Source organism: Dendrobates tinctorius, unplaced genomic scaffold (assembly GCF_039654945.1).
Source record: "Dendrobates tinctorius isolate UK_male_01 unplaced genomic scaffold, ASM3965494v1 ptg000073l, whole genome shotgun sequence".
Lineage (NCBI taxonomy): Eukaryota > Metazoa > Chordata > Amphibia > Anura > Dendrobatidae > Dendrobates > Dendrobates tinctorius.
This window is the reverse complement of record NW_027361741.1, coordinates 13,387,470-13,409,910: the sequence shown is the minus strand read 5'-3', so window position 1 is coordinate 13,409,910 and position 22,441 is coordinate 13,387,470. Positions and strand designations below refer to the sequence as shown.

The window sequence follows — 22,441 nt, the reverse complement described above, 5'->3', positions numbered from 1 at the left end:
TAGTTTTAAAATAAATCTGAAATATATTTACTATTACAAACACTACAATTGATCCCTTTCACTGTCTTGTCAATTGCAAAGAACTATAAAGAAATATTCATATACCTGAACTACTAAACCTAACGATAGAGTTCCAAGCACATTAAGCAGAAATTTAATAATAAAAGTAACGCTACGTTAACCAACCATTAAGTCAAAGATTTGTTAAATGTGTTGTGTCACTAACATAAAATACAAAACGTATGTCTGTAAATAGTGTTACAATGTTACAGAGTAGGCACAGAGGGCTTGGGGAGAAAAACAGATTAACAGTTCAAGTCTTTCTGATGTTTAACATGAAATAATGGTGGCCTTCTGTACCTCAAGTATCAAAACTCTGAGAAATGTGCCATTGCTGCAGTCTATATTTCCTTTTTTTCTGTTGCAGTGAATTAAATGAAATATGAAATGAAATCCTGAAGCAGCTGGATTGGTTTCTTTGGTAACAAGACCTATGTTCCTCTGAGGCAGTTTGATACATGAGGCCCTTTGGTTTTGTAATAATACAGTGCAAAATGGAATGTATTGAAGTCTGCAAAATCATAGTAATACAATAAAAATCACTAACATATAACTTAATTACAATAGCAAATGATGGCGAAAGTAGAATTATGTAATCTGGTAGGAAAAAGGCTTAGCTAGAAAAAGACTTCCAAGGCTATAATTTCTGTGTCTTACCTTTACATGCACCTGCTGCTCCAAGGTGATAGATACCAGCTAGAACATGCCAAATGGCTTTCTGTTCACTGACCGTGAATCCCAAAACCTCCATAGCAGATTGGAGCTGTTCAAATCCTGTAGATGCCTTCTGCTTCTCCTCTGGCTATAATAGATAAGAATGGGGCATTCTTTCAAATTAAAAAGCAAGCTCAATGTTAAACTAAACATATAAATAAATACAATGCGGTCTAGAATCAAGACTTCCACTTACAGATGAGCCAGCACACTTATATGGCATATCAATCTTCAACTGGATTTTAACTAATGCTGACAGATTATATTGACTTATAAAAAGTTTATCAATCTTTGATCAAGCAACCTTATCAGTAAATTTTCATAGAACTTCAAGAAAACCCACTCTATAATCATGGTATAGGACTCATGCGTATGGCCGTAATTTCAGTCAAGGTGCTATCCATCAAATCATTGGATTGAACTTATTCTGTGGGGCTGTACACGTCAGATTTTTTTTTTTTGACTGATGAAAAAACCACTGCATGCCCAAGTTTGATCCGATATTTACGTTGACTGACACAATGGAGAATATGGAGACATTTTTTCTCTATCTTCTCACCCAAGAGAATCAGATCACACTGTGATCACACTCTGATCAAACTCAGATCAGAGTTTGATCAGAATGTGATTTGCATAATAGACCCGATTCTCTCAGACCAAACCATACTGTGATGAACTTACCTGTTTCCAATCTTGCTTAGGTGTGTTTGGTGGGTGAGTCACTTTCATACTTTCCTATTTTATCATTTACACTGGTTTGCTGCTCCCTCTTTTGGGCAATAAATTATCTATTAAGATTTTCTTTTCTGACATTTTCCTTGGAGTTTACATTTGTGACTTTACTGTATTTTTTCTGCCTTATTAATTACTTTTCTATTGGAGAGATCCTTTATTCTTGGAGCTACAGTCATGGCTGAAAATATTGGCATCCTTGAAATTGTTCCATAAAATGATGTATTTCTCCAAGAAAATTATTGCAATTGCACATGTTTTGTTATACACATGTTTATTTCCTTTATGTGTATTGGAACAAGACAAACAAAACAGGGAAAAACTGGACATTATTTCACACAAAACCACAAAAATGGGCTGGACAAAATTGTTGGCACCCTCAACTTAATATTTGGTTGCATAAACTTTGGAATAAATAACTGCAGTCGATTGCTTCCTATAACCATCAGCAAGCTTCTTAAACCTCTCAAGTGGCATTTTGGACCATTATTTCTTGTAAGCTGCTCCAGGTATCTCGTATGTGAAGGGTGCCTTCTCCTAAAAGCAATTTGTGAGACTGGAGAGCTCTGGGAGTTGAACCCTCAGGACCGCGACGACGAACCTCTCTCAGGCGAGCTGGCCAGGTGTACCACCCCCTATACAGGGCGCGTTAGGGGTAGAATCAGGGGAGACTATCGCTGCGGAAGCTGATACCTGGGAACAGCCCGAAGGAGACACAGGCAGGGAAGGTACAGGCGAGCAGATGGGAGAGGCGACGACCACAGGGGAGACTGCTGTAGCCGCGGGGACGGAGGTGGACGGCAAGGGAGACAGCAGGAGTTCTGGGGTTCTGGGAAAGACACTGGAACAGGCAGACGAAAGCAGGAACAGACTGGACCTGGAAGGGAACACAGGGAGGTCACAAGTAGGGAACTAGCGGAGGACCAGGAAAGGTACAAAGCGCAGAGACAGGAGGAACGCAGGAGAACGAGGACCCGATATCAAACGTGAGCCACAATTGATAGCCAGGCAGAGAGCATAGGGTGAGGCTGCCTTATATAGGGCACGCTGCAGGACTTCCAGGTCAGGGTGCAGCGGTATCATGGGGACCAAGGGATAGAGCGCCTTAGTCTAGGGGGGCGTGCCTAGATGTGTGCCTGCGTACCTGAGAGGGAACAGCGGCCGACCGCAGGACAGGAAGAGAAGCAGATGATTGACAGGTGCCTGCAATGGGGGCAGGCCGAGAGGACCGAGAGCGCCGGGGAGCCCTGGGCAGTGTGGAAACACGGGAGGCGGCCGGGACCCGCGGTGCTCTGACAGGGAGAGCATCCGGCAGAGGCGGCAGGAGCAGCGGCGGCAGGAGCAAGGCCAGGGGAAGCTGCGGCAGCGGCGGTCAGAGCAGCGGCCGCAGAAGCCGCAGGGCCAGCGGGAGCCGTGGAACCAGAGGTGAGCGTGACAGTACCCCCCTCCTTACGCCCCCTCTTCTTAAGACCAGAAAGGAATCTGGCGAAAATACGAGGAGCCTGGGTGTTTTCCCGGGGCTCCCAAGATCTCTCCTCAGGACCGAAACCCTTCCAATCGATTAAGAAGAGAGTCTTACCTCTAGATCTTTTCATAGCGAGAATGTCTTTAACTTCAAAGACATCCTGTGCGGACACAGGCGGGGAAGAGCAGCCGGTGGAAGGATGAAAGCGGTTAAGTATAACAGGCTTTAAAAGGGAAGCATGGAAGGAATTAGGAATCATTAGCGAGGTGTGAAGTTTCAACTTGTAGGCCACATCATTGATACAAGCTAAGACCTCAAACGGACCTATATACCGAGGACCCAGTTTATACGAGGGTTGCTTCAGATGGACAAATTTTGAAGACAGCCATACTTTATCTCCGGGTTGGTACAGTGGAGAATCCAGGCATTTATCGGCATGTCTCTTGATCCTATCTTGATCTCAATCAAGTGCGGTTTTGGTCTCCTGCCAGACCCTGGAGAACTCCTCAGTCAGAAGATCGGCCACCGGCACACCCGAGACAGGAGGTACCGGCAGAGGAACACCAGGATGTTGCCCATAGACAATAAAGAAGGGTGATTTGCAGGAGGATTCACTGGTATGGTTGTTTTAGGTGAATTCGGCCCACGGGAGCAAGCTGGACCAGTCGTTCTGGTGGGCGTTGGAAAAATGCCGGAGATAAGTCACAAGGATCTGATTTGTACTTTCTGCCTGGCCGTTGGTCTGGGGATGGTAGGAAGAGGAGAAGTCGTACGTTACTTCCATCATACTGCACAAGGCCCTCCAAAACCACGAGGTGAACTGAACCCCTCTGTCAGAAACGATATGCTTGGGGAAGCCGTGAATCTGGAAAACATGGGTGACGAAGATCCTCGCCAACTCGGGCGCAGAGGGTAAACCTGGCAGAGCAATAAAATGGGCCATCTTGGAAAATCGATCCACCACGACCAAGATGACGGTGTGCCCAGAAGACCGAGGCAGATCAGTAATAAAGTCCATTGCGACATGCTGCCAGGGAGCCGAAGGGACCAGAAGCGGGTGTAAGAGTCCAGAGGGTAGGTGTCGAGGGACTTTGTTTCTGGCACACAGCGGGTAGGAGGCGATAAAACTTCGGACATCTTGAAGAAGAGATGGCCACCAATAGAAATGAGAGATGAGAAGGAGCGTTTTCTTGAGGCCCACATGGCCGGCTAGCTTGGAGGCATGACCCCAGCGTAACACTCACCTCCTCTCGCTTTCTTGCACAAAGGTCTTACCCGGCGGCATTGAAGTCAAGCTAATGGGTGCGACCTTGATAACTTTACTGGGGTCTACAATGTGTGATGGCTCTTCCTCATTATCGGAGACCAGAAAGGACCTAGATAAAGCATCTGCTTTGAAATTCTTGTCACCGGGACGGAAATGAAGCTCAAAATTGAACCAGGCAAAGAATAGCGACCACCTGGCTTGCTTGGGATTAAGTCTCTGTGCTGACTGGATGTATGCCAGGTTCTTGTAGTCGGTGTAGATTTTAAATGGATGCACAGCCCCCTCCAGAAGATACTGCCACTCCTCCAAGGCCAATTTGATGGCAAGCAGCTCTCTGTCACCAATGGCGTAGTTTCTCTCTGCGGTGGAGAACATCTTAGAGAAGAAACTGCAGGAGAGCAGTCGACCGGAGGAAGATCTCTGGGAAAGGACCGCAGCGGCTCCAATGGCTGATGCATCTACCTCGAGGATAAAGGGTTTGTTAACTTCAGGACGATGGAGTACGGGCGCTGTTGCGAAAGCTTGTCTCAAGGTTTGAAAGGCATTTTCGGCTTCCGGGGACTAGAGGTGAGGGTTGGCTCCCTTACGGGTTAAGGTGGAGATAGGAGCGGTCAAGGTAGAAAAGTGTGGAATAAACTGCCGGTAGTAATTGGCAAAACCAAGGAATTGCTGGATCGCCTTGATTCCCTGGGGACGCGGCCATTTGAGCACGGTGGACACTTTTCCAGGGTCGATACATAGGCCAGAGTCAGAAATGATATAACCCAAGAACGGCAGGGAGGACTGCTCGAAGGCGCACTTCTCGAGTTTGGCATAGAGACGATGCTCTCTTAAACGTAGTAAGACTTGGCGGACGTCTTTTCTGTGGGTAGCCAGGTCTGAGGAAAGCACAAGGATGTCGTCCAAATACACCACCACACAGGAATAGAGAAGGTCTCGAAACACGTCGTTGACGAACTCCTGGAACACTGCAGGAGCATTGCACAGGCCAAAGGGCATGACCAAATATTCATAGTGGCCATCTCAGGTATTGAAAGCGGTCTTCCATTTGTCTCCATAACGAATGCGGATCAGATTATAGGCCCCTCGGAGGTCCAGTTTTGTGAAGACCCAGGCTCCCCGTAGACAGTCGAATAGCTCCGGAATGAGATGCAGCGGGTATTTGTTTTTGATGGTGATATCATTGAGGCTCCGATAGTCAATACAGGGATGAAGGGATCCATCCTTCTTCTTGACAAAAAAAGAAACCTGCTCCTGCAGGCGAAGATGACTTGTGAATAAAGTCTCTGGCCAGGTTTTCTTGGATATATTCGGTCAGAGCCAGAGTCTCGGAAGGGGATAGTGGATAGATCCAACCATGGGGTGGAGTAGAACCGGGGACAAGGTCGATTGGGCAATCGTAGGGCCGATGCAGGGGCAGGACCGCCGCCTCCTTCTTGTTAAAGACGTCAGAGAAAGCCCAATAGGCTGAAGGTAAAACTGTAGAGACAGAAGTAGGAGGCGTGAAGTTCTTCGGTTGAACGGAAGACAGACATTTGTCTTGACACGACAGTCCCCAACGCAGGATATCCCCGGATCGCCAGTCCAAGATAGGCTCGTGAGTTCTCAACCAGGGTAGACCCAAGAGGATGGTATGAGATAGCGAGGGCAGCACATAAAAGACTATCTTCTCCCGGTGTAAGGCTCCAATCTGAAGATCCACTTCTTCGGTGACCAGAGTAACGGACATCCGCAAGGGTCGACCGAAGCAATCTGCCGAGGAGTCTCCAGGGATCGGACAGGGATCCGAAGTCTCTTAACCGCCTCGAACTGAATAAAGTTGCCAGCTGCACCCGAATCAATGTAAGCCCACTCAGAGGAACGTTTGGAACCTATATGCAAAAGGATGGAAAGAATCAAGGGTAGAGAGGAATCACAATTACCTAGGGAGGCCTCTCTTACCTGTCCTAGGCAGAGGCGTTTCCCAGTCGTATAGGACAAGAGCAGAGGAAGTGGGATGCACTCCCACAATAGAAGCAGAGCCTCTGTTCGACCCTCTCTCTCTGACGCTCCTCCACCGGTTTGAGATGATCCACTTGCATAGGTTCCGGTGCAGGAGCTACAGAAGACGACACTGAACGGGAGCGGGGCGGACTGCGGGCGGCTGAAAGGATGCGAGGTCTTCTCTCTCTAGCTGCCTCTCCGGATCGCTCCTGAAAGTGTAGGTCGATGCGGGTGGCCAAGGAGATCAGACCCTCCAGGGAGGCTGGAGTATCTCATCCCACCAACTCGTCCTTGACTTGACCAGAGTGTCCCTGCCAAAAGGCCCCCACCATGGCCTCATTGTTCCAGGACTTCTGGGTCAGGGTGCAGCAGTATCATGGGGACCAAGGGATAGGGCGCCTTAGTCTAGGGGGGCGTGCCTAGTTGTGCGCCTGCTTACCTGAGAGGGAACAGCGGCCGACTGCAGGACAGCAGGCAGATGATTGACAGGCGCCTGCAGTGGGGGCAGGCAGAGAGGACTGGGAGCGCCAGGGAGCCCTGGGCGGCGTGGAGCTGGGACCAGCGGTGCCGTGACAGGGAGAGCCACGGCAGAGGCTGCCAGAGCAGCAGCAGCAGAAGCAAGGCCAGGGGAAGCTGCTGCGGCCAGAGCAGTGGCCGCAGAAGCCGCAGGGCGAGCGGGAGCCATGGAACCAGAGGTGAGCGTGACACAATTTTAAGATCTATCCACAGGTGTTCAATGGTATTTCGATCTGGACTCATTGCTAGCCACTTCAGAACTCTCCAGTGCTTTGTTTTCATCCATTTCTGGAAGCTACTTGAAGTAAGTTTGGGGTCATTGTCCTGCTGGAAGACCCATGACCTAGGATGAAAACCCAGTTTTTTGGCACTCGGCACTACATGGTGACCCAATATTCTTTGGTAATCTTCAGATTTCATAATGTCTTGCCTTAGTCAGTAAAACAACCCCAAAACATCTTTGAACCTCCACCATATTTGACTGTAGGCACTGTTTTCTTTTCTTTGTAAGCTTCATTCCATTTTCAGTAAGCAGTAGAATTGTTTTAAATTTATTTTACTCACTTATATAGTGCCATTAATTCCACAGTACTTAACAAACATTATTGGCACTGTACCCATTGGGGCTCACAATCTAGAATCCCTATCAGTATGTCTTTGGAATGTGGGATGAAATCGGAGAACCCAGAGGAAACCCACGCAAACACGAGGAGAACATACAATCGCCTTGCAGATGTTGTCCTTGGTGGAATTTGAACCAATGACCTAAGCGCTGCAAGGCTGCAGTGCTAACCACTGAGCCACCATGCATGATGTGCTTTACCAAAAAGCTCTATCTTGGTCTCATCTGTCCACAAGATGCTTTTCCAGAGGGAATTTGGCTTACTCACATACATTTAGGCAAACTGCAGTCTAGTTCTTTTTTTGTCTCTGTGTAAGCAGTGGGGTCCTCCTGGGTCTCTTGCCATAGCAATTTATTTTATTTAAATGTCAACAGATATTTTGCACTGACACTGATGCACCTTGATCCTGCAGGACAGCTTGAATTTCTTTGAATCTTGATATCATGTGTTGCAACCTTTTATTAATTTTTCTCTGCCATTCACGTCCAGGGAGATTAGCTGTGGGTTGTAAACTTCTTGAACATGTTGCGCACCATGGACAAAAGAACATCAAGATATCTGGAGATAGACTTGTAACCATGAAATTGTTGATGTTTTTTCAACAATTTTGGTTGTCAAGTCCTCAGACAGTTCTCTTCTCTTTCTGTTCTCCATGCTTAGTGTGGCACACACAATGCAAAGACTGAGTCAATTTCTCCCCTTTTTATCGGGTTTCAGGTGTGACTTTCATATTGTCCACACCTGTTACTTGTCCAAGGTGAGTTTGAATCACATGCTTGAAGCAAAATGGTTCACCCACGATTTTGAAAAGGTGCCAACAAATTTGTGTAGCCCATTTTGGGGTTTTATGTGAAATTATGTCCAATTTTTTTCTCAGCTTTTTTGCGTTGTTTTACAGGAAATAAATGTGTACAGCAAAACCTGTGTAATCGCAATAATTTTCTAGGAGAAATACTTCATTTTTTGAACAATTTCAAGGGTGCCAACACTTTCTATCATGACTGTATATTTTATGTGATACTTTATGTGATACACCAGTCCTTTGCCACTTAATGCAATGTTTACTGCTTTGGTGCATATATACTGTAGGATTGACACTTTAGGTACAATTCAGCAAAGTTTTACACCAGAATTCTGATGTTTAACGCTTTGAAAAGTTGCAAAATTTTGGTGCAACTCGGGCCTGAGCTAAAATTTTGAGACTTTTGGCATTATCATGCCACTTTCACCTAGCTCCAAATCTTACTTAAGTAATGACTGGAGTAAGATTTGTGGTGAAGCACAAATGGAGCGGACGCTACTTGTCATACATATATGCCTCTTAATGAATCAGGAGCCATGCACTCCACTCTGCTCTCTCATCAAGACTAGCGTGAAGATCACTGGTCTTGATGAATCACGGCCTAAGTCTTCTGATCCAGGTACTTGTTCTTTGTTATCTCTACTGCCTAACCCCCTGAAAAGCTTTCTGGACTTGATTCCTCAGAAATTTCAATATCCTTTAGCCTTATGTCTCAGCTTGATCCATGAACTGGACCTAAGTTTTTCTTTTGACTTCATTTTTGGCTCAACATTCTGCTATTGTCCCTGTCACTTTGATTTTAACTTAGCTCGCTGATATCTCTTCTTTTAACTAGTGCCACTGGCCTGTAGCTTTTCTATGGATGCAACCTGAGGACTTGTATAGAAAAGCCCATAGCAGATCGGTGTGGAGTGTTTTGTGGCAATTTTGACTGAGGAAGCCTATGTAACTTGTTGGGTTCACTACATGTACAAACAAAAACAAAATATATGCTTTGTTCTATTTCATTTGAGTATTGTTTATAGAAATAAAATAATATACCTAATAATGAGCGAGTAGACTCGTTGCTCGGGTTTTCCCCGAGCATGCATGGGTGATCTTCGAGTATTTTGGCACGCTCAGAGATTTAGTTTCTGTGGCCATAGCTGCATGATTTGTGGCTGCTAAACAGTCTTAATACATGTGGGGGTTGCCTGTTTGGAATTCCACACATGTATTCAGACTGTCTAGCATCCACAAATCATGCAGCTGGGTTGACAAACACTAAATCTACGAGCACGCCAAAATACTCGGAGATCACCTGAGCATGCTCGGAAAATCCCAAGCAACGAGTATACTCGCTCATCACTCGCTTCATCAGTACCGATGAAACGTTTAAACACACCTGATCATGCAATGGTTTGTCTTATTCTTTGCACAGCCATAAAGAAACGCAAGTTGGAAACAAAAAGTAAAGTAACATGGGTAAAACAAACCAAAATACGCGTATGTGTTAAACCTTGGATTCCTCAAAGTACTCTTCTTTTATCCTAATGACAGATTTACACCCCCTTAGCATTCTTTCAAGCTTCTTCATCTTGTAGTCACCTGAAATGTCATTCCAACAAATTCAAAGGAATTCCAAGAAGTGCTGAGCACTTGTTGCTGCTTTGCCTTCAGCGTGAGGTTCAACTCAGCCCAAACCTTCTGAACTGAGTTGAGATCAGGAGATTGTGAATGCCATGTCATCTTATGCAGCGCTCCATTCTTCTCCTTCTCATTCTTGGTCATATAGCCCTTATGTAGCTTGTAGGTGTGTTTTGTCCTTGTCTTGATGCAACACAAATGATGGTTCCACCGAGGTCAAGCCAGGTGCAATGATTTGTCATTTCATAATGCTGTGGTAGCTATGTTGGGTAGGTGTCCACCAAATTTGGAGTACCGTAAATGACGAGTACCGTAAATGACACAAATCACCCGTACACTATCACACCTCCTCCTCCATGCTTCACATTGCGCACCACACATGTTTAAACCATCTGCTCACCTCTTCTTCATCTCACAAAGACATGGCATTTGGTAACTAAATTCTCAAATTTTCACTCATCAGACACAATACAAATTTCCACTGATCTCATGTCTAGTCATTGTGTTGTCTCAAACAAAAAATGTCTATTCTTATTTGTGGTCTGTATTAGTTGCTTTTTTTATAAAGGCCTGTTTCTTGCAGTCTCCTCTGGAGAACTGATGTTGAAATGTATCTGTCACTTGATATCTGTACATCATGTGCAGTCTTCTTTTCCTGAGGTGGTCCAGATTAGTGCCATTTCCATAGTAATTGAGAGTTTTCTGCACTTGAGGATACCTTCAAGGTACTAGCAGTTTTACAGATTGATTGATTTTCAGGTCTTGAAGTAACAGACTGTCATTTGTCTTAACTTAAATGAGTGTGCTTGCCATATTCTGGCTTATAACAGTTGTGGAATAAGACTCAGCACTGTATGGAACTGTACGTTACCAAATAACTGCCTCTGCAAAACACACCTGTTGATTGCAAATACTTTATGAAGACTGGTGATTCTAGAAATAAACTTTAGACTGAGCATACCTATTCATTGTAAGCTATTTCAAGTGGCTACCTCATAAAGCTGCTTGAGAAAATGCCTAAATTTGTAATTAGAATGAAAAGGGGGGATACTTTGAGAGATTTAAGTTTTAACACATATTATAATTTGTTTCACATGTTTCCTTACTACTTGCTTTTCAGGTGTCCTTTAGTGGGTTTGCTGATTTAGTCATCTGAATCTACAATGTGCACAATCCAAAAAGAACAAGAAAAATGATTGCATATAAGGGTGCGTCTAAATTTTTGCTGTAATGTACTGTACTCGTATATAAGCTTGCAGAGGAGCAAAGCTCTTGCTTAGGTTCATAGATATACCAATAGCTTCAACATTTCAAATTACAAAACACCATGTAATATCATACAATATCCTCTTAAGGGAACAACTTGTCAGATTATTTTAGCCGTATTCAATTTAGAAAAGGGGGAGTCTATTCATTTTTTAGCTTCAGGTAGAAAAAAGGCTACAGTCTCTCCTGCCCGTTCTGTGTGGTTTGATTCTGGAAGCTTGAGCAAGCTTGTCTGTTTATGAACATTTTACTAAATACCATAAAAAATTGATGAGCAAAAATTGAAAAATTCTAAGATTAAATTAGGATCATTAAACGTACACTTATCCATTACATAATGAATATAGAAAACATAAACATTATTATTTTGCTCTGCTGTGAATGTTGTTAAGTAGCCCAGAGGGTCACTTCATTCAATGTTTAAGGGATTCCATAAAATATAGTGTATTCACTTTTCCGGTTCATATACTCCATCTCTCTCTCGCTGTAGCATGAAGCATTGTAAACCAGAACACTGTGTTTATGGCGCTGCCAAATTTGGTTTATGTATAACATTTCCGTGTACGACAAATTACAAAGTAAATAATGCATGCATGAGCTGCTTCCACTCAATACAACATTACCTGAACTTTGCTAAGGGAAAACCATTTACTTTTTACTGGCCTTTTACTACTTGGCAGTACAGCAATTATGGGGTATGGTTAAACACATCAAAATGTCTTAAATGAATCTGATGTTTGCCAGTGAAAGAAGTACTTTAGTATTGTAGAGATATATTTGGCATGCACTTTTTTCAGAATAGGTTATTTTCTTTCTTTCTTATTGGTAAATCAATTTGCCGCTAATCAAAACTACTACAAGTCTCCAGTAGCCCTGAATAGACATGTGTGATACAGTGACTCTCCTATCTTTCTCTCTCCCTATCAATCCAATCTGTATTATTTTACGGCTGTGATGTCACATGCTCTATTTGTACAGTTTCTTCACTGTTTTATGGATCACTCTCCCTAACTCTATGGTTAAGTTGTGACCTGTGATATCTTTCCCTATCCAGATTCACCACAAAATGCCTGCTGTATTTCTTGCTTTTTCTTTTATACAGGCTATGAGAGTCCCACCTGATTAGCCGTGCTAATCCATGTAATGTGATAACTGTAACGCATTATGGGAAGTCCGTCTAGCCACACTCAAGGTCATATCATCCTTCTGTCACTGATGCAATGCGTGAAATGGTGGCAGCCATTTTAGGTGACAAGTGCGAAGCCAATCATAAATTGTCCTAATTCTATAATGCAATCATACCAACTACTCTGGCTCAATTTCTTTGGTTTGGTATTAGTTTTTTGTACTCTGTATAAACAGGGGTGTGGTTCCCCTTTTGGGCTGTTGATTTTGCCTATTTAGCATTACATGGGCGGGTGTCTGAACAGTCAGGGCCCGATCCTGCTCTGCCTTTATCTATTTTGACATCTGCTGACACATAGCAAGGTGAATTACAAGAGTTAGGCCCCCGTCACACATAGCGACGCACCAGCGATCCCGACAATGATATGACCTTGTCAGGATCGCTGGTGTGTCGCTACATGATTGCTGGTGAGTTGCCAAACAGGCAGATCTCACCAGCGACGACGCGGGTAGCAAGCGAGGGCGTCGCTTAGTTACCCGCTGTGTACCTTAGATACCAGCATGCTGGTGCAGGGAGCTGGTAACTAAGGTAAACAGTGGGTTTCTAAGTGCCATGCGGCGCTTAGAAACCCGCTGTTTACCTTGATTACCAGCTCCCTGCACCAGCGCGCTGTTATCTAAGGTACACAGCGGGTTTCTAAGCGCCGCGCGGCGCTTAGAAACCCGCGGTTTACCTTGGATAACAGCTCCAGCTCGCTGATCGCTGGTCTCCCGCCGGCCACATGCAGCGATGCGTGCTGGCTAGCGGGAGATCAACGATCAAAAAAATGTCCAGGGCTTTCCAGAACGATCAGCAATACCGGCCGGGGGGGACCGGTCGCTGATACCTGTCACACACAGCGATATCGCTGGTGATATCGCTGTTGTGTCACAAAACTTGTGACTCAGCAGTGATCTCGCTGTGTGTAACGGGGGCTTAAGGTTCCATCCTGGTTCACCTTGACGTGATGGGATGGTTTTTATACTTTTTTGATCAACAATGTTAACTAAGTACCCTATGCTATTTATATGTACTTTTACTATTTATTTAATTGCTATAGGGTATTTTCTCATTTTGCTTTTATCTTTGGTTCTGCTTGTTCAATGGCTACAGCGTGAATGCACATCTATGCATTGCACTATACCAACATATGCTCCTGCTCACTTTTGTTGCTTTTGTTTTTATTATGGTAGGTCTTCATAGACCCACCCAAGGTCATATGACATCCTTTCCGTATCCAGATTCACCACAAAATGTCTGCTGTGTTTCCTGCTTTTTCTTTTATACAGGCGATGAGAGTCCCCCTGATTGGCAGTGCTAATCCATATGATGTGATAACTATAACACATTATATGAAGTTCGCCTAGCCACACAAATGGTCATATGATCCTTTTATCAGTAATACAATGTGTGAAATGGTGGTGGCCATTTTAGGTGATAATAAGCGCAAAGCAAATCACAAATTGTTCTAATTTTCAGAGATTAGCAAATTCCTACATATTTGATACAGACTTCAAATTGCTTTTCATCAATCCATTTATCTTTACTTATTATGTATTATTATTAATGCTTTTTTTCCTTGTCAACAACTAACAAGTATAATGTGAACAAGGGTTACCTATAACCGACTAAGTGAAAAAACCCTATTAAAATATAACTTTTATTAAGTACAAAAATAACAATATAAAATTGCACAGATGTCCCCTATTATAAAGCCTAGTAAAAACGGGCTATTGTATTGCTGGAAAGAGATAAGGTATAACAGTCAAACCAAATCTAACCAGCTGAATCTGCCAATCCAATCATGTGGTCAGAAAAACCTGAATCATAGCAGTTAAAAACTGCACAATACTATTATAGCCCAAAAATCTCAAAAAACGGAAAAAAAGGGGAATTGGACATAAAGAAGATGTATAAAAATTGATAATACGTGCTATCATCTGATAACAATTTCACTCAGCCGATGTGAAGAAAAGAGTGAACTGGCCCTATACAAAATGACTATCTGAACACCTACCTAGGTGCGGAGGTTGGCACCCTAAGAAATACGAGAATGGCACCCCCGCTCATGCGATGACTATCCCTAATCTCCTATATCATCCTATAAGACGACAGATTAGAAACAGAGGGCCAGATGGCCTGTATCTATTTGCTTAGAATATCTTCATGAATGCAGTAAAGTAGATTTATATAATCATATGTGCATGTGAGGAAAGGTAGAAAGTCCAGACAGTCTGAATAGATGCATAACACTCACACACAGTAAAACCAGTTACATATAAATTTGTAGCAAATTATGCCCTTTCCCAAAACCACTGTTATGTATATGAAGTATATATAAAAATTGTCACATCAAGTACCTAGATAAAAAAACGGTAGGAAAACAGGTACGGCTTATCTGAAAACAAATTGTCAAAAATCATGAAAGCAAACAAAGACACCACTGAATGTACCAGATTTTCAAGTCTTATCTTAATCTGTCGTCTTATAGGATGATATAGGAGATTAGGGATAGCCATCGCACGAGCGGGGGCGCCATTCTCGTATTTCTTAGGGTGCCAACCTCCGCACCTAGGTAGGTGTTCAGATAGTCATTTTGTATAGGGCCAGGTCACTCTTTTCTTCACATCGGCTGAGTGAAATTGTTATCAGATGGTAGCACGTATTATCAATTTTTATACATCTTCTTTATGTCCATTTCCCCTTTTTTTCTGTTTTTTTGAGGTTTTTGGGCTATAATAGTATTGTGCAGTTTTTAACTGCTATGATTCAGGTTTTTCTGACCACATGATTGGATTGGCAGATTCAGCTGGTTAGATTTGGTTTGACTGTTATACCTTATCTCTTTCCAGCAATACAGTAGCCCGTTTTTTTACTAGGCTTTATAATAGGGGACATCTGTGCAATTTTATATTGTTATTTTTGTACTTAATAAAAGTTATATTTTAATAGGGTTTTTTCCTTGTCAGCCAAAAAAATAAAGGGACTTCACTCACAGCTCAGACTGCAATCATGTACATAGTCATTGACTTATTGAAGAGCATAAATAAAAAGGTATTATAACAAATGCAGTCCAATGGTCCTACATCTAAAGAGTTTACAAAGCAAATGAAATACAGGAATGGCCTTTCTCTGAGACAAGCTTTTGTGGCAACTAACTGAGATAAACAAAGCCAAAGTTTGTGTTCTCTATAACAGTGACATACACAGTATGCCCTTCAATACCAACCCAAATGCTGCCATTAAATATAATATCTCTCTGTATTTCCAATCTTGCAAAATTCTAAAGCCCCCGTTACACACAGCGTGATCCCTAGCAATATAGCTGAAACGTCACTGGTTTTGTGATGCAGCAGCGATATCGGTAGCGATATCGCTATGTCTGATACTTACCTCCGACCGGCTCCCCCGCTGATTATCGCTGATCGCGCGAGAACGTCCTGGACCATTTCTCGTCGGGCGCTTTCTGCTGGGCTTCCTGTGGCACCGACGAGCGACGCGTGGACGCGGGCGGGAGGACATCAGGATCGCCACGTCTGACAGGTAAGTAGCAACCCCCGACCGCTGCTACGTCGCTGGTGAGATCTGCCTGTGTGGCAGCTCACTATCAACCACTTAGTGATGCACCAGCGATCCATATCGTTGTCGGGATCGCTGGTGCATCGCTTAGTGTAACGGTACCCTAATAGTTTTAACCATAGAATATCATTGAATGAGTGCAAGCAAAAATGCCTCTATGAAAGCCATGCCATAGAACACTCATCTGCTCCTGTCTCCTCCATTTTCGTCTTTGCTTACATATATACTGTTATCAGCAAGCAAAGGGGATTAAATGCAGTTTTTATTTCTGCACTGATTGTTAGGAAAGAATTGAGCTGGGTTTAAGTGATAATGCTCCATTACCTGATTTAGAAATAAGTGACTGTCCATTATTAGCTAAAGCTATCATTATGGCTGCTATATAGAGAATTGCAATATGTTTCATTGGACAAAAGAGTCAGTTATGCTCTGGGTTGCTACCTATGTTCCTTACCAGGGGCGTAACGATCACGGTTGCAGAGGGTCCAACCACGACAGCACCTATGCGGGAGTGGGGCCCACCGATGCTAGTGGCAATTTCACCTGGATGTGCATATTGGATGCACATTCAGCTGAAATGTATTGTAGTGCAGAGACTAGCTGATTCCCTGCACTGCAATATAAGCTGCCTGCCAATCAGCAGATGTCGGTTGCCAATCATGGGCAGCGCAATGTAGGGACGTCATGCACTGCCCGTGTCGGCACTGAAGTCATCTTCCGATTTTTGCATCGTTTGTAGAGGAGAACACCGCACATTGTGGTGTAACAATAAACTGTCATAAAATCAAGTATGATTATTGTAAACATAACAGTTGTAGTGGCAAAATCAGTAAAGGAGCTATCCAAGTATTTGATATAATTTTACAAAAAGGTATTCTTATTTTTTTTTGCTGTTTTATTTTTTCTTCTTTTATAATGTTTGCAGCAGTACTGTTTTACAGTGGGTACAGAAAGTATTAAGACCTCTTTAAATTTTTCACTCTTTGTTTCATTGCAGCCATTTGATAAATTCAAAAAAGTTCATTTTTTTTCTCATTAATGTACACTCTGCACCCCATCTTGACTGAATAAAAGACAGAAATGTAGAAATTCTTGCAAATTTATTAAAAAAGAAAAACTGAAATATCACATGGTCATAAGTATTCAGACCCTTTGCTCAGTATTGAGTAGAAGCACCCTTTTGAGCTAGTACAGTAGGGAATGATGCATTAAGTTTTTCACACCTGGATTTGGGGATCCTCTGCCATTCTTCCTTGCAGATCCTCTTCAGTTCCGTCAGGTTGGAAGATGAAAGTTGGTGCACAGCCATCTTCTGGTCTCTCCAGAGATGCTCAATTGGGTTTAAGTCAGGGCTCTGGCTGGGCCAGTCAAGAATGGTCACAGAGTTGTTCTGAAGCCACGCCTTTGTTATTTTAGCTGTGTGGTTAGGGTCATTGTCTTGTTGGAAGGTGAACTTTCGGCCATGTCTGAGGTCCAAAGCACTCTGGAAGAGGTTTTCATCCAGTATATCTCTATACTTGGCCGCATTCATGTTTCCTTCAATTGCAACCAGTCGTCCTGTCCCTGCAGCTGAAAACGACCCCCATAGCATGACATGCACTGTGAGCTGTGAGGTCTTATATAGACAGGTGTGTGCCTTTACAAATCAAGTCCTAACAGCTTAATTAAACACAGCTGGACTCCAATGAAGGAATAGAACCATCTCAAGGAGGGTCACAAGGAAATAGACAGCATGTGACTTAAATAGGTGTATTTGAGCAAAGGGTCTGAATACTTATGACCATGTGATATTTCATCTTTTCTTTTTTAATAAATTTGCAAAAAATTCTACATTTCTTGGTTTTTTCAGTCAAGATGGGGGGCAGAGTGTACATTAATGAGAAAAAAATGAACTTTTTTGAATTTACCAAATGGCTGCAATGAAACAAAGGGTGAAAAATTTAAAGGGGTCTGAATACTTTCCGTACCCACTGTATGTGCTGCAGCCCAAAAATAGAATGCCCTGGAGGGCTGAAGTCGAAGCAGGAAAATTACGTTTTTTCATGATCATCTATGAAACCTGTAACAGTGTCTATCTGTGAGGCCAGTTTCATATGACCTGCTATTTGTGATGCTGGAAAAAAACGGTACCAGAGATGTCAGTGTCCATGTGTGTATTACTTGCGGCACATGTGTGGCACCCTTGTGCCACATTAGTACCACATGCACCGACGCCAGGGAAGCAGCTGCACATTAAACGCTGTTCTGCCGGCGATCAGCGTGAGCAAGGGAACATGGTTGCATTCAAGTGATAACAATGACAGCAAGCGGCGGCTGATGGGACAATTACTCCCATCAGCCTACACCTGCTGTTGCTAATAACAGTGAGAGCAGGCGCTGGCTGATGGGATTATTCATCAGCCGCCACCTGATCTATAAATAAATAAACCATTTAAAAAACCTGCATGAGTTCCCCTGTATCTTCTATAACCAGCTAGGCAAAACTCACAGCTGGGGGCTACAACCCTCAACTGTCAGCTTCAGCAAAGCTAGTTTTCACAAATAGACAGGTTCCCATGCTGTTTTTTTAATTACTTAAATAAATAATTTTAAAAACTGTAGTGGGGTCCGACCCATTTTTGACAACCAGCCTTGCTAAAGCTGACAGCTGGGGGAATGGTATTCTCAGGCTGGTAAGGGGCCATGCATATTGACCCCCAGCCTAAAAATAGCAGCCTGCAGCTGCCCAGAAAAGGCACATCTATTAGACGCAAAAATTCTGGTGGATGATGCCATTATCCACCTTCTAGATAGGACTCTCTGTCACCTGGAGAAACCTGGGAACACTGTGAGAATAATGTTCTTCGATTTCTCTAGTGCTTTTAACACCATACAGCCAGGTCTACTGAGAGACAAGCTGGGCCTTGTTGGTGTGGACCTCCAACTCTCCACCTGGATCCTTAACTACCTCACGAACCGACCTCAGTTTGTAAAGGTTCGGGACAGTGTGTCAGACACAGTGATCTGCAATACAGGGGCACCTCAAGGTACAGTTCTTGCCCCTTTTCTCTTCACACTGTACACTGCAGATTTTAGGTGCAACTCATCTAGCCGCTACTTGCAGAAGTATTCTGATGACTCTGCAATAGTAGGCCTCATCACAGGAGGAGATGAAAGAGAGTACAGAGATACTAACCAATCTTTTGTGGAGTGGTGTCAGAGGAACCACCTTAGGATTAATTCCGGGAAGACCAAGGAATTGGTGGTGGACTTTCGCAAGGGCAAAAATCCACCAGTAGTGGTGAACATTCAGGGAAATGACATTGAGATAGTCGACTGTTATGATGAGTCACCGAAGGAGGAAAAAACAAAATACCAGCTAAGTCCAGAAAAACCAGAGAGGTTGGCAGCTATCGGATTGCAGACCCCTGAACCTATCCACAACAACTAGCAGTAGCCATGGGGGGTTCCTACGGTGCCCTAGACCCCTCGATCACAGCCGGAGAACTATATAGCCTAAAGACAGAAAGGGGAAAAACTAAACTGCCCCAGAGCAGACCCCAAAGCAATAGGCAGCCCCCAAGATATAATGACGGTGAAGCAAGATGAAAACACTAACACAGATAGAAAGATAGGTTGAGCAAATGATGGGGCCCAAGCTAACTACATAGGACAGGATAGGAAAGCTGCTGTCTGCCATCCGCAAAAACCCTATCAAAATGAGCCGACTGATAGGAAAAACAGGCCCTGAAGTCGCTAGGCTTCAAAAGACTATATCAGCACTCAGGTATATTCTGAAGACAGAGCAAAATATCAACAGATCAGAGACAAAAATGGAGTTCAGCTCACCTCCGGCCGGGGATGGCAGAACTCCCCAAAAAACAAGGCAAAACAAAAAACAAAACTGAAGAGTACAAAGAATAGCAGAAAACTTAGCTTTGAGATGCAGGAATCAGACTGGTCTCAAAGAATCCAGCAGGAAAATCACCAGCCAGGAAGAAGGGCGTCGGCAGCCTTATATCCAGTCCTCAATTCCAGCCACCCAGTCATCATCTAGCTGCCCATGTGTTTGGTAATCAGCTTCACTACCTTCCTTCACCAGAGGAGGGAGTTCATCAGACCTCAATGTTGAAGGGAAAAATGAACTCACAACAGTCAACACCTATAAGTACAGTCATGGCCAAAAGTATTGACACCCCTGCAATTCTGTCAGATAATACTCAGTTTCTTCCTGAAAATGATTGCAAACACAAATTCTTTGGTATTATTATCTTCATTTAATTTGTCTTAAATGAAAAAACACAAAAAGAATTGTCCTAAAGCCAAATTGGATATAATTCCATACCAAACATAACAAAGAGGGTGGACAAAAGTATAGGCACTGTTCGAAAAATCATGTGATGCTTCTCTAATTTGTGTAATTAACAGCACCTATAACTTACCTGTGGCACCTAACAGGTGTTGGCAATAACTAAATCACACTTGCAGCCAGTTGACATGGATTAAAGTTGACTCAACCTCTGTCCTGTGTCCTTGTGTGTACCACATTGAGCATGGAGAAAAGAAAGAAGACCAAAGAACTGTCTGAGGACTTGAGAAACCAAATTGTGAGGAAGCATGAGCAATATCAAGGCTACAAGTCCATCTCCAAACACCTGAATGTTCCTGTGTCTACCGTGCGCAGTGTCATCAAGAAGTTTAAAGCCTATGGCACTGTGGCTAACCTCTCTAGATGTGGCCAGAAAAGAAAAATTGACAAGAGATTTCAATGCAAGATTGTGCGGATGTTGGATAAAGAACATCCACTAACATCCAAACAAGTTCAAGCTGCCCTGCAGTCCAAGGGTACAACGGTGTCAACCCATACTATCCGTCGGCATCTGAATGAAAAGGGACTGTATGGTAGGAGACCCAGGAAGACTCCACTTCTTACCCCGAGACATAAAAAAGCCAGGCTGGAGTTTGCCAAAACTTACCTGAAAAAGCCTAAAACATTTTGGAAGAATGTTCTCTGGTCAGATGAGACAAAAGTAGAGCTTTTAGGGCAAAAGCATCAACATAGAGTTTACAGGAGAAAAAAGAGGCATTCAAAGAAAAGTACACGGTCCCTACAGTCAAACATGGCAGAGGTTCCCTGATGTTTTGGGGTTGCTTTGCTGCCTCTGGCACTGGACTGCTTGACCGTGTGCATGGCATTATGAAGTCAGAAGACTACCAACAAATTTTGCAGCATAATTTAGGGCCCAGTGTGAGAATGCTGGGTCTACCTCAGAGGTCATGGGTCTTCCAGCAGGACAATAACCCAAAACACACTTCAAAAAGCACTAGAAAATGGTTTGAGAGAAAGCACTGGAGACTTCTAAGGTGGCCAGCAATGAGTCCAGACCTGAATCCCATAGAACACCTGTGGAGAGATCTAAAAATGGCAGTTTGGAGAAGGCACCCTTCAAATATCAGGGACCTGGAGTAGTTTGCCAAAGAAGAATGGTCTAAAATTCCAGCAGAGCATTGTAAGAAACTCATTGATGGTTACCGGAAGCAGTTGGTCGCAGTTATTTTGGCTAAAGGTTGTGCAACCAAGTATTAGGCTGAGGGTGCCAATACTTTTGTCCGGACCATTTTTGGAGTTTTGTGTGAAATGTTCAATGTTTTGCTTTTTGCTTCATTCTCTTTTGTGTTTTTTCATTTAAGACAAATTAAATGAAGATAATAATACCAAAGTATTTGTGTTTGCAATCATTTTCAGGAAGAAACTGAATATTATCTGACAGAATTGCAGGGGTGTCAATACTTTTGGCCATGACTGTACCTTGGTGTGATCCTCAATAATAAGCTTGACTGGGCCCATCACTTGGATGCAGTGTACAGGAAGGGCCAAAGCAGGCTTTATCTGCTCAGAAGGCTAAGAGCCTTCTGTGTTAGAGGGGCACTCCTTGCATCCTTCTTCAACTCTGTTGTGGCATCAGTCATCTTCTTTGGTGTGGCGTGCTGGGGTAGTGGCATATCAACCAGGGACAGGAATAGGCTGGACTAACTGATTAGAAGGGCCAGCTCTGTCCTGGGATGCCCCCTTGACCCAGTTCAGGAAGTAGGCGACAGGAGGATACTGGCCAAGGTGAGCTACATGGTGCAGAATGATTCCCATCCCATGCATGAGACCGTGACAAAGATGTGCAGTACTGTCAGTGACCGGCTACTTCATCCTAAATGTGAGAGGGAGCGCTATCGAAAGTCCTTCCTTCCTGCTGCAGTTAGTCTGTATAACCAGCACTGTCCAAAACGGAGAACGACCCAAACAGAGAACTGATAGATCCAAAGTTGAGTCAGTCCGGTTACATTTTTTTTTTTTTTCGTATATGTACCTACCTACTGTCAATGTAATGCCTTTATGCATCTATATCTGTACTTGTTCCTGCCTTGCTGCTGTAATGCTCTGAATTTCCCCATGGTGGGACGATTAAAGGATTATCTTATGTTATCTTTGCTCAGCTCTTCCCACTTGCCCTGTAGCGGAGGCAAGTGGGGTTCATATTTGTGGGATTGATGTCTTCTTTCCATTTTCAGGTGACATCAAGCCCATGGCTTAGTAATGGAGAGGTGTCTATAACACATAGCCAGAATAAAGCATTTTATTAGAAATAAAACAAAACACAGTTTTCCATTT

At 43.5% G+C, this 22,441-nt stretch overlaps 1 protein-coding gene across 1 annotated transcript in view; it reads right to left on the bottom strand.

Moving 5' to 3' along the window:
- Window positions 1–22,441, bottom strand: part of MYO18B (myosin XVIIIB) — a 972,020-nt gene that overhangs the window by 820,776 nt on the left and 128,803 nt on the right. Inside the window, exon 12 of the mRNA XM_073582823.1 lies at window positions 718–862. Coding sequence (XP_073438924.1) covers window positions 718–862 — 145 coding nt within the window. The remainder of the gene's footprint in view (window positions 1–717; window positions 863–22,441) is intronic.